We start from the raw sequence: 12,775 nt of genomic DNA, 5'->3' as shown, positions 1-12,775 counted from the left end.
TTCGTCGTTTACTCATTCTTGGAAAAAATCCTTCAAATTTTGTTTTCCTTCAAGGATTTTATCGATTACGGGTTTTAGCGTTGTTGACATTTGACTACTTAGCACTTGAAGTTGTTCCCTGTCGTAGTAAAGACACTTGTGCGAGTAGTAACCATAAACACAACGCACAGGAAGGTTTAAACCACACGGACGAAAATGGCACCAGCGTAAATCTAAAGGGCCACTCATATAAATTATGAAACACCAATTGAAGTATTATGTTGGAGTGCTCTAGTTGCAGTGTTTTTGTCCCTGCAACATTTATCTTACATCTGCGTAAACTATTCTCATACAGTTCGCGTACTGTTCGATAATAGTGAAGGGCGAAATATTTAGTTGAACTAAAACACGACACTCACTTGGGTATTCTTGAATTAGCCGAGCAAGGAAATTGTCGATTTTTCATTCATGTTTATCCACTAAGTATCTTCTAGTTGAGAACAACGAAACTGCAGGACACACATGACGACAAAGCGCGACCCTCGGCATAAAAGGTCACGTGTCATGCAGGTTGTGAAACTGGCTGCGCTTCAGTGAAACTTCAGGGATCAGAGCTGCACCACACAACGAGAAGTGAGCATTTTCAGCGTTAATTTTTCAAAAACTTGGAACACTTTTATTGCTTCCAATATATCCAGAGACCAAATTTCCAGGCTTTCTTTTTTTTAGTGACTAATTCATTAACTTGAAAGCGTACTGGTGTCTTCCAGCAACTATGACATTAAAAGGTACCGCTGTGTCTTCGAGAATATTTTCACAATAATTTAGCTGTTTGCTCAGTAACAACTCCTTAACAAAACACATTTTGACCGGCGGCGGTTAGATTTTATTAGGGGGAGAAAACTTTTTATAACGAATGTAAAAATGCCTGTCTCCTTGCCCTTGACAAGCATATGAAACCATGCTAAGTACAAACCACGAAATGTGGTTCTTTTATATAGATATGTGGGCGACAAGCTTGCGTGAGTATGGTTGAGTTGACTACATTTAGGATGATATACAACTTCGGTAGCTACCTTGGACTCGGAAACGTAAAATTGCTGCTTAATAACTGTACGCAAAAAATATACGGTAGTCTTCCTTATGCTTAACCCTATTCTACAGCGTTGTCGACCTTCAGACAATATTAGTCTCGAAAAACTCCTTCAGTCCGGAATTCAACCTGATGTTGCATGTTTATGAAGCTCAACTTATGTCTGAAACAGACGCAAGTGTGTTTTGCATCAATGCTCTAGTCCTAACGCTTGCAAGATTCACGGCTGTCTATGGTGCTTCGGTACGATGAAGCACGAAATTTGCATATTTGCCTGAGGTTGATTTTTCCGCTTGGGAAACAGCTCTCAAACGATAATCACGTTGTCTGCACTGTTTAACGGAAAACAAGTTCACAATTCTTCTGCGATTGTATTTTTTTTTGTCAGTTTGGTTGTTTCAGTTTTAACCAAAAAGGCTAGACCTTCACAAAATTTATGCGGTCTGCTTCGCTCTGGCCGGATACGTTCTCCGGGTCTACAAGTCACTGTGTGACCAAATTTGTGCCTTTTAAAACTGTGCAGCTTATCTAGTAGGCCGGCTGAAACAGTAAATGCTGCGGAACTTCAACTACATTCGTCGTCTACAGGTGCTGTTTCTTCTTTCTTTTGACGTCGTCTGAGAATGAGTGACCAACGACGCATTCAAGCGCCACAAGTGCGCCCTATAAACGCATAAGCAAGGAATGTGACATTTTGAGCTGTAGATTTATTCTTTAATTTTTGCTTACTGTAGCGAACTGCGGCCAAGTATGCTGCGAACCAAGAAACCTACATCCAGATATAAGTTCACACCGTAATGTTTGAATAAATGAAAACAAAGGCCTTTTGTCGTTCATGCTTCAAAGTGACCGCACTAATTAACGTGCCCTGCGTTAAGCGCTCTTACGCGCGCCTCTATCCGTCCGTGCATTGTATAGGGTTAATGAGCGGGAGGGGGGGGGGCGCTAAGTGAAAAGGAGACGAAGAATTCGTTTTCCATGACGTTTACCTGCGCTGCGTCTGGAGTGTGCAATATCACAACCGGTGTCATCCCGAGGTAGGCTTTGAAGGTCGTTCCCCTGTACTGTTGAGACACGTCGCAAATTATCTGAAAGAACACTGGACAGAAGAGAGAGAGAGAAGCAAAGACTCAAAACCCGCGCATAACGGGATATAAAGAATGACATCCTGAGTCGTTGTGCAACGAGACTGGCACACGCGGCATACCAAGTTGAAAGGCGCAGCTAACTGGGTACCGCCTACTTGCTGCCCACACCACAGTTGCGCCAGAGTTGCACCACACCATCACCTTGTTTTATGCGTTGTGACAGCTAAGCAATGCTGTTCATTGACCCGCAATCCTGCGTTGTAGTGTTCTTCTGCCCCTCCACAATTTCTTTTACCTTCTCACCTTTATAAAAATAAGCATGAATAAAAGATTACCTGCCCTCCTGTCTTCTAAGAAATTATATTCACCGCGCTCTCTTATCAGGATTTGTCCCTGTTTCTTCAGTCACCACTGTAGAAGTTCTGACGGGCCACTTCACTTCAGTTTTGACTGTGGTGCGAGAGGAGGTATAGTTGCCCCACTTGCTCTCTGCACCAAAGAATACCGTGCGGAAAAAAACACACAGACACACTTGCACATCCAACGCAATGTTGGAATCTAAATGACGAAAAGCTTGTTCTAGTTCGCGAGGTAGCTGATGACACGCGCATGACATCGTCGCCTGTAGCTTTTAGCTGTCCGTGCAGGAAGCCGAAGGGGATGTATATATATATATATATGATGCTCGCCGAGGGAAGAATGTGAACGGTAAGTGCATGCACGGAGAAGTATAATGTATATCTAAATACATTTAAGATATGACGTCAAGTTGAAAACGTTTAAATAAACATGTTTTATTTGCTTCTTGACTAACTCGAATAGATTAGATGATGTTAGATTGGAGAAAAATTTTAAGAAAGAAGTATGTTGCTGCATTGTTGAGTTTTCTTTCGTTCTTTTTTTTTTGAGAACATATAGCGATAGATGCAACCCCAGTGTTTGTGAAAGAAAAAATAAAAGCATCGGTTTGATATGTAATCTACAGATGCCGGAATTGCGTAGTATATTTTCATTCTTAAACGTTAATATTAAGTTAGAAAGCTATTTGATAGCATGGGGGGCAGCTTGTTTCCATCTGCAGTAAACGTAAGATCACACAGATTACGTAAGATGAAATTTAAACACTTTGTTCACGATCGGAAGTCTTTTCGCTAATCTAAGAAACGGTGGATTGGCTTTCTTCGTTAACAAGCTGTAATTTTCTCAGTTATACTACCAGTTACAGTATGGTAAAGTTCGATGTACAAACGGCAGGGAAACGAAAGATTTGCGGGAATCACTGAAAAAATAAAAAGCCACATTGTGTGAAGAACCCGATGAGGGAAGGGGTTCAGGAAGTGCATTGAAACTTCGTAATGCTCAGGGTGGCTTGCAGTGTTCTGGTGCCAAGCTCTCCACTGGAAGGAAACAGTCATTGATCTTGGCATGCTGTGGAACGCCGTCTTGCCCTGAATGAATGCTTTAACGGCCCGATTAGGCAGAGGGTGACCACGGACGCCTACAGGAGCCTTCCGACTTTCATGTTTGGTCGGTATGACACTCTGTGTCTCAGCAGCAAAGGCGGAGGGGCGCACTTGATAAGGCGAAACAAGTTAAAATAGAAGCTGGCCTTTACCCAATCAAAAATTGTCTTTCAGATCACTGGCTGCTGAAGGTAAATGTTACACGCCACAGTATTTATACTGCAGAACAAGCTAGAAATAGAAAAACGAGGTGCAACAAAAGGGCGAATCGGGGAAAGACAACAGTCCGGAAAAGTTGAGCTTTGCACCCAGCAGATTTTCGTGCTCTTGAAGTACGACCTCAGCTAGGGATTACAACGAACTTACGCGGTGTCATTTTTTCGTCCCTCGTTATGTTTCTCCTGTTTTCTTATTGACAGGACGAGCTTTTTTTAAATGACATGAGAACAGTAGTTTGGCACGGTACATGGACAGAGGCATCCCGAGCAAAAATATCCAATAACCACATACCCTGCAATAAAACGTTGTCACCTTCACGCCTCTTCCTTTCGTCAAGCAAAACATTGAAGGTAAATGCTAAATATGGCTCAATTTTTTCATTTGTAGAGAAAGAAACAACGAGTGACCACTTCTAACATCTAGCACGGAGAGGCGCAATTCGAGCAGTGCTCAATTTATAAGCACCTATACGAAGACCATTCTGCATTACAAAATATCCTGCCTGCCATAATTAATGGGAGCTTCCTGGTCTTTCCATGCATCTAACGGCTAGCAAATATGCGGCCACACAAAGCATGTTTGCTAGACATGTGAGAACACATAGTACCAGAAATAATGCAGGAAATTTCGGCATTTCGAATGTACCTTCTATTATCGCATTAGAAGTTGCTCCGTCTACGTACAGTCATAGTTATGTAAGAATACACGATCCATCTTCCCGCTTCGTGTATTATGTGGTAGGGACGGTGATGTGGAACACTCGGTCTGGTTGCGCCCGTAGTTAGACGAGAAACGAAGAGCGCTACTTGGCCGCTTATACAGAACAGGGGACTTCAACACACGATCTTACAAGATTCCGAGTGATCAGGAAAACAGTTCTACGCCTATTGATTTCCTTCCTCCGAGTCATTGAATTGGCGAACGTTTCGTGAAACCCCCACACTAATATCGTAAGATATGCCGAGGTGGAACACTTGCCGGCGAAACACGCCAAGCTAACCCCGCCTGCTGCACCACCATCCCCAACACAGAATGTTTTCTCAAGCACCACATTTCGCAAGGGGCCTGTAAAAATACTTGACACATTAAGAAAAAACAAAAACTGCTAAACATAATGCAGAAAATGTGAACCGCATTGCGTCGGTTGCTGGGCTTGCATTAATAAAACGGTTCTTAACTCACCAGATACTGTTTATGACTTCCAATGCATGTAGTAACATTTCTTGATCAGTGATCATAATCCGTTGTTGAGCTTCCATATTTGCCCCCAATCTCCGCGATAGTTCCTTCAGGAAATTGAAAAGCCGCTGAATAACGCAGCTATGAGCCCAGTTCGCGAACACTACGGCAAACAGGTCATCCTTCTCGTGAGGTCAGCCACGGGAACAACGACCTATTCCCGTTCGACTGGATGATGCGAATTCAACTCTTGCCCCCGACATCGTGCTATTTCATTCAGAAACGGCTAGACCCTCCCTGTCTTGAACTACCGCGTCAATTTACGTCATTGTACGCTGGAACAGTTCACTGGTGTGCCTAAAACAGCGCGCAACACAGATAGGAAACGATAGGATGGGACAAGCGCTGAATTATAAGGATTATTTTGTTACGTCCATCTTCTCGTCTAGTCCATGTGTATCATGCTCTTGAAATCACGGGTAAGAGCCACATGGCCTTTTTTAACGCATATTTGCAGGCGGGGCACTGCAGTCGTGTCCATCTTCCTATTCCATTCCACAAATCTGCCGCCTCTCAAGAACTCCTCACGTGTGAGCATCTGACCCCGACCAGTTTTCAGATTTAAAAAATAAAGCAAGAGAAAAACAGACAAGAATAAAACAAATGCAACAGGCCCAACAGCCGGTGGCGTTCCCAACGAAATACTTACCCGCAGACGCGTCCTTGTACTGAACTCTGCCCGCCCATCTCCAATACACGGACACCGTATGCCAGAAAGGTATTAGATCACTGGGCCCGGGCATGGGTCTAAGTGCTTTCCACTGGCTAGACCAAGCGATGCAGGGCCGCACGACGTGCTTCCAGACGAGGTATGCTGCGAGCACCAGGATCACTCGGGCGCACAGTACTTGGAAGCGGGTGTGCGTCGGAGAGCGACCCAAGATCAGTGCGCTGCCGATCATGATGCGATTCGATGCGTGTACGCTTTGTGGGTATTTCACGCGGAGAGCGCGCTGTAAACGTGGATCGGTTGTCACCGTCGGTCAGATAGAGAGCAGATCAAGTGAACAGCATAGTCGCACTTTCCCAAGGACAACGCTGGTTCAGATCATTTTCTGTAGTCCTGTGAGCCGCACGTCTACAGACTTCACGTCAGCGCACAAGGGGACGACGGCGCTGGCGGCTGTACGGGTCTCGGAGTGGATGCTACACGATGGCTTTAGCATTTGTCTTATGCAGGGTTTTTAAAGGTTTTACGCGGATTTAATTTGGCCATATTGTGGGGGGGGGGGGGGTGGAGGAAGGTGAAAGGGATGCAATAGGAGAGGGCGAATGTTTGCTAAGCGCAATTAAAATGCACCCTCGTTAGGGCACCCAGCTCACGTCTTACCGCAAGCCGGGTCACTGAGGGTAGACGTGAGGCAACGGGAAAGAAGAGGTGCTCGTGGCGCCGCTAAGTCAGCACGTTTTCTCGAGAACGCGTTGCTAGCACGTTGCAACCGTCGCGGAATGCCAGCTCCTTCATCTCAAAACGCCCGATGTCCTTTCTCACTTTATCCTTCTTTTTTTTCTGTTCGCCCCCAGCTTCCGTTTTCCCCAGTTGCCGTTTGATTGTATCCAAAATAGCGAAAAGACGGCCATAATTACTTGCGAGGGGTGTCTTTCCCGGTTCATGAACATATTAATTCGCCCAGCTGCCTTCGCTCCAACCTGCTCATATGAGACGGTGACAGAGGGCGTAAAGCAAACGCTTATCTTACAAAATGCGGTTGCGTGTGCCGGAGCGCACGCTGTCGGGGCTCTGTTGCCGGGAGCTGGTTCCCAGACATTTCTTTTGTTCCGGCACGTGCTGGAGCGTTTGAGGCATGGTTATGGGAGTTAGCGCCCCTCCGTCTCGTCCACGCGCTTCTTGCTGCCTGACACGCGAACGCGCCTTATCTTACCTCTCTCGCTTCTCGAACCTTGCCTCCTCAGCGGTGTATAGTTCACCGTTAGTCTCCTTGTTCAGGCAAGGATAAATTGTTCTTTTCATGTTGTGACTTTTTCTTTTTTTCTGGCATGGTGGCGACTCATGTCTGACTCGAACGTCTTTCACGTTACTCGGAGAAACCGTTGGCTGGCGTCTCTAGTTGTGGGCTAAAAAACGAGTGAGGTACATGTCGCGTATAATGAGTCTTTTGTCTCAACGTGAGACAAAACGTTCGCGGTGGCCATAACAACAAGAAAAAGCGAATGATAAGGGACTGTTCTTCTCTGTCGCTTGGGGCACCGGCCTTAAAGAGCGGGAATCACCCCTTCGTTGTTCCGCCGCGAAAGAAATGAACCTCATTGGGAAATCATTCATACATCGCACTGACGTCACGACGATACGTCGGGAGTGTCTACATATCGGAACTTAGTACTTAGCGTAGACAACGGTCATGGAGAAAACCACTTTACGGTGATTTCTTTTTCATGAATGAAAGGCGTTTAGATTTCGTCATATGAGTTTACCATTGCTTTGAAATGCTGCCCATTGCTTTTGTTCGCTTCCTTTTACGTCATTCCTTCCCCCTTGTTTGACATTAAATTGCCGTAGAAAAGCTGAAAAAAATTCCAGCCATTCCAGTGCCGTAAAAAATACAAATAAAAAAGGTAACTCCAGCGACTTCCAAGACATAAAATGAATAGAGGAAGTTTAATGTGCTGTATTACTTTGCATGCTACACCAGTTTGTATAGTCTCTTTCTTGGAGGGAAGAAGACGAAGTGCCTTTCAGGCAGAACGCCGAGTCTTCCAGCTCTACTTATTTTGTGAATTTCTTAGACTTTGCCAGTGAACTGCTGTTTCCTCCTTAACTGCGATGGAGATGGAGTCTCACGCGCGTCCGCCGGACTCGGCAGTGCCCGCGGCGGCTGCCTCCAGGAAGCGTAACGGCACCGAAAGCGACACTGACAGTGACGACACCATGCAGTATTATGTCAGCAGTGAGGATTCCTGTGACGACACCTTCGAGCTGGTGCGGAGTGGTAAAGCAAAATGAAGGTTTCTCAGCGCATCCTCGAATTCGAGTGAGTCCACCGTGAGATCTTCGTGGAATACCGAGAAGCTCACCATCCTGTTCGCGCCTGTTCTCGCTACTGACAACCTGAGACGCCTCAACAGGCAAGCCGTGTCTTCACATCTAGAGGCACTGGTTCCGAATGAAATCAAAGACATCAGAGTGAACACCCGTAAGAACGTCCTAGCGATTGATGTAGAACACGCGGCTGCGTTGGATTCTATGCGCAATGTCACGGAACTTGACGGGATGAACGTTCGCCCTCATATTCCGCTGGGCAAACAAGTCAGAAGTGGCGTAATTTACGATGTTGACGAGACCATTGTCGGCTCCGATCTGTCGATCTTAATCAAGCCAGCTACAGAAAACACCATCATCACAAACGCGTTCCGTCTCGGCACGTCACGGTGTGTCACAATCATATTTAAAGGCGAATCCCTACCATCGCATGTAAAAGTGGGCCACTTCCGACACGCAGTTCGCCCCTTCATACCAAAACCACTGCAGTGCTGGAAGTGCATGAAGTTTGGGCATGTGAGTAGTGTACGCAAGAACACTACCGTCTGTTCTCGCTGCACTGGGCCACACAGCACTAACACGTGCGAGGTCAGTGTGCTGAAGTGCACAAACTGCAGCGGCCCTCACGATGCATCCTCGAAGGAATGCCCTTTAATTCGCAAGGAAATGGCAATATTGAGGAAAATGGTTAGAGTCTACTCGTCTCACCGAGAAGCAGCAACATCTATTAGGCGGCGACGATCGCGTCGCCGACGTCGATCACAAACCTCCAGATCCTCTGCAGAGCGCCAGCCACGTACAGTCGCGGACAGAATAAAATGGACCACGGGATCTCCGAAAACGTTCAATTCCCGAGCAGCCTGTAGCCGTAACCAGTAAAACTGCCCACGACAATGTTGTTAGCATATTCTAGTCGAGGTCCAAAATGCAAATACCAGATTGCGTTGTGAGGTTGCGGAGATATTCAGCTTTTTCTTAGATTTCATGGTCCATAATATTCTGTCCGCGGCTGTACATTGCCACCCACTCTTCCGCCCAAGCCAAATGCAGTCACCTGAAAGCACAAAGGTGCAACGAACAGCCCTGCCGCTGACGCTTGGCCTGCACTCCCGACGCTACATGCTCCTACTGAGCGAAATCAGACTTCTACAGCAAATGACACTTCGACTGTTCCTGATAAACTGGCGGACCAAAATCAACAAATTGTTGTCATGATCAGCTCTCTGGTGAGCGCTATTCATGTTCTTCTGGACAAGATACAGACACCAACAGCTCGAAGTGCGTTGCAAGTGCTGGATGCCATCAATCCGGTGCTAGCGAGCCTTCAGAAGTCCAGTGCTCGAAAACTTCTACAGCAGAACCATGGCTTATCGACAGCAACAGCGATCGTTCCGTGATGATGTCAGAAGTGCCTCCATATTCCAATGGAATGCGAGAGGCCTAAGGTCACGTATTTCGGATTTTCGACAGTTCGTGTTTGACTACCACTTTCCTATACTGGTGATCTGTGAACCGAACTTATCAGCCTCCATAAGACTATCAGGATACGAACCTTTTGTGCCAACAACGTGTGTCCATAGTAGTAAGGTTCTGGTTTACATTCGCAAGGACCTAACGTATTTTTCGCAACGCGTAGCACCACACGATGGTAATCAGTACGTCTGTGTTAGTGTGAAAAAGAAGAGACTGTCTTTTACTATTATTGGCGTCTACCTATCCCCAACAAGTCAGTTTGACAGCAAAAGACTAGAAGATATTATGGCTGCTACTCCCGGTCCTTGGATAATAACAGGGGACTTAAACGCTCACCACCATATATGGGGAAGCTCCAAGATAAATTCGAGGGGCAGGTCACTAATATACTTGGCATCAGGCCACAACCTGTGTCTTTTAAATGACAGAAGTCCGACATTTCTGCGAGGAACAACGTACAGCAGCTGCCTTGACTTGACTTTGGTGTCACGTTGCCTGACTTCGAGTGTGCAGTGGTTCACTGATATTGAAACCCATTGAAGTGATCATATTCCGACCTATGTGAGAATCGATGGACTAGACGCCGCATTACCGGATGTATCTCGCCAAATCGACTGGTCAGTTTTTCAAGATCGAGTAGAAGACACCTGCAAGAAACATATCGCACGCAGATTAGAAGACATAATTGCAGACTCAATGCAAGATTGCACACGTTGCTTCACACATTCGAAAAAGCGTACAGAGAATGACATTGAATTGGAAAGGCTTCGTACAATACGTCGCCGTGCTGAAAGGAGGTACAGGCGCACAAAGTCAATTCTTGACCTCAGAGAAGCTCGGCGCATGCAAAAGAAGATAAGACGCCGAATGGATAAGCTAGCGAATCAAAGACGGAAATGCTTTTGAGACTCACTGGACCCCCGCAAGCCATTGTCCCGTGTGTGGCGTACCCTACGGGGTCTTTGCTTAAGTCCCCAGCAAATGACACCCTTTCAAAGCCCTTGCTCTCTATCAAAACCGCCGTGAGATAGACGTCGCAGAGGAATTTTGTGCGAAAGTAGCCGGCGGCACAGTCGTGGTCCCTGGCATGGCTTTAAGCGACATCCCCGGTCCACAAGATACCAGTATGGAGGCTCCATTCTCTATGGAAGAGTTAGAAGCTGCTATGGCGCTCTGTAGGTGTTCGTCTTCACCAGGGCCCGATGGCATAACATATACTGCTTTGCGCCACCTCGGCGCGAGAAGCACCTTTTAATAGTTCCTTTTTAATAGTTCATGGCAAGATGGTGTCGTCCCACAGGAGTGGAAACGCAGCCGCCTGGTGCCGCTACTAAAAGCAGGAAAGTCGCCGCTCGAACCGGCATCGTATCGGCCTATAGCACTTGCCGGCTGCGTCGGGAAACTCATGGAACACATGATCCTCATGCGTCTCGAATGTTACCTAGAACACCACAAGATTTACCCTGATTCTATGGCGGGATTTCGACTAGGCCGCTCATCGATTGACAGTGTCATCTGTAGAACAGCAAAAATCTTGGGAACGATTATCAGTAGCGCTCTTTCTGGACGTGAAAGGCGCTTACGACAACGTTTCCCATCAACCCATTCTAGACGCACTTTTGACAATTGAACTAGGAGGGCGAGTATATCGATGGACCAGAAACTACTTGACACAAAGGTCCTTGTTCGTACGTACGGAAGATGGTCCGACTACCGACCATTACATATGCCGATGAGTTCCCCAAGGTAGTCTTCTACGCCCTATTCTTTTCAACCTCGCGCTTCTTGGGCTGGTCGAATCCCTACCGGAAACAGTGAGTGTCTCAATCTACGCCGACGAAATCTCCATCTGGTCATCAGCGGTCACTCGTCTGCAGGTTCACGCAAGGCTACAGAAAGCAGCAACACAGGCATCTCACTATCTTCACACACAAGGCCTTACCATCTCAACAGAAGAATGTGCATTAGTCGCTTTTACACGAAAACCAATGTCTCGTTATCCAGTATGCATTAATGGCCAGCCTATCTCCTACAAGAGAAATCACCGGTTTTTGGGTGTCATTGTGGACCGGGACTTCTCTTGGAGCCCTCATGTTGCCCACTTGAAGAAGAAGCTTACATCATTTGTTCATGTCTTCAAATTCATCGCCGGGAGAACATGGGGACCGTCAGTGGGCTCCATGCTACAGTTATATCGAGCACTTTTTATAGGATTGCTACGTTATAGTTCTCCCGTACTTGCTAAAACATGCAAGTCAAATCTTCGAGAACTTCAGAGCGTACAAGCACAGGCACTACGTGTTTCCCTAGGACTTCCATGGAGCGCCTCAACAGCAGGAACCATTATAATGGCTCGAGACCATCCGATCACGACTTACATTAGCACCGACACGCTTAGGGCCCATGTTCGTCATGTTTCACGCATGCAATCAAGCTCTCTTGCCTGCCTGCCAGAACGACGACCACAGGCGTCCTTCTCCAACGAGGTCAGCATCCATCGTGCCTGTCTACCATCGGGCTTCACACCCTCAACACGTTCAACCTCAGCTTTGTGGTGTTTAAAACAACCTCAAGTGCGTCTTACGGTTCCAGGGATAAGAAAGAAGACCGACCTGCCTACCTTGGCCCTGAAGCAAGCAGCTCTGGATTGTTTGAACACTTTTTATTTTAACCGAGTCCACATATATACGGATGGCTCTTCCACTCAGACCAGCTCCACCGGCGTAGTGGTTATACCATCACGATCAATTAGCGTCCGATACAAGATTTCTCACTTAACAACATCGACCGGATCGGAGCTTGTTGCCCTCCGAGGTGCCGCTGATTACATTAACAACCAACCCGCTAATCGGTGGGCAATATTCTGCGATTCAAAGGCGGCCTTACAATGTATTCTGTCATCTCTTCGTCGCGGGTCGTGTGAACAACTAGTGTCGGAGATACGAGAAATGCACCATCGTATGATAGCGAAAGGACACGACGTCGTGTTTCAGTGGCTGCCTGGCCATTGCGGTGTCTCCGGCAACGATCTCACTGACGAAGCTGCTAAGAAAGCACACGAAGGAGCAACCCTTGTTTCTGTACCTTTATCGCGGACCGACGCAGGCCTACACCTAAGCAAGGTAGCACACCGCATGACATTAGAGAAGTGGCACACACCTGAATTCACCAAAGAACGATTGCATTCCCTCGACCCCTCTATGCAACTGCGGATGTTACCAGG

At 46.8% G+C, this 12,775-nt stretch overlaps 1 protein-coding gene across 3 annotated transcripts in view; it reads right to left on the bottom strand.

The window, feature by feature from the left end:
• Window positions 1–12,775, bottom strand: part of LOC126548555 (cytochrome P450 4V2-like) — a 38,054-nt gene that overhangs the window by 18,143 nt on the left and 7,136 nt on the right. The window contains exons 1-2 of one of the 3 annotated variants that reach the window (XM_050196780.3): window positions 5,731–6,234; window positions 2,062–2,171 (exon numbers count right to left, since the gene is read on the bottom strand). In XM_050196780.3, the coding sequence (XP_050052737.1) occupies window positions 2,062–2,171; window positions 5,731–5,983 (363 nt within the window). In that variant the 5' untranslated portion in view covers window positions 5,984–6,234. Of the gene's footprint in view, window positions 1–2,061; window positions 2,172–2,495; window positions 4,043–5,730; window positions 6,235–12,775 lie in introns of those variants that run through there. The other 2 variants (XM_055063270.2, XM_050196781.3) reach the window with 2 other exon arrangements.

This window comes from Dermacentor andersoni, chromosome 1, assembly GCF_023375885.2.
Source record: "Dermacentor andersoni chromosome 1, qqDerAnde1_hic_scaffold, whole genome shotgun sequence".
In the NCBI taxonomy this organism is placed as follows: Eukaryota; Metazoa; Arthropoda; class Arachnida; order Ixodida; family Ixodidae; genus Dermacentor; species Dermacentor andersoni.
The sequence above is the reverse complement of the archived record's forward strand: the minus strand, read 5'-3'. Positions and strand labels throughout refer to the sequence as shown.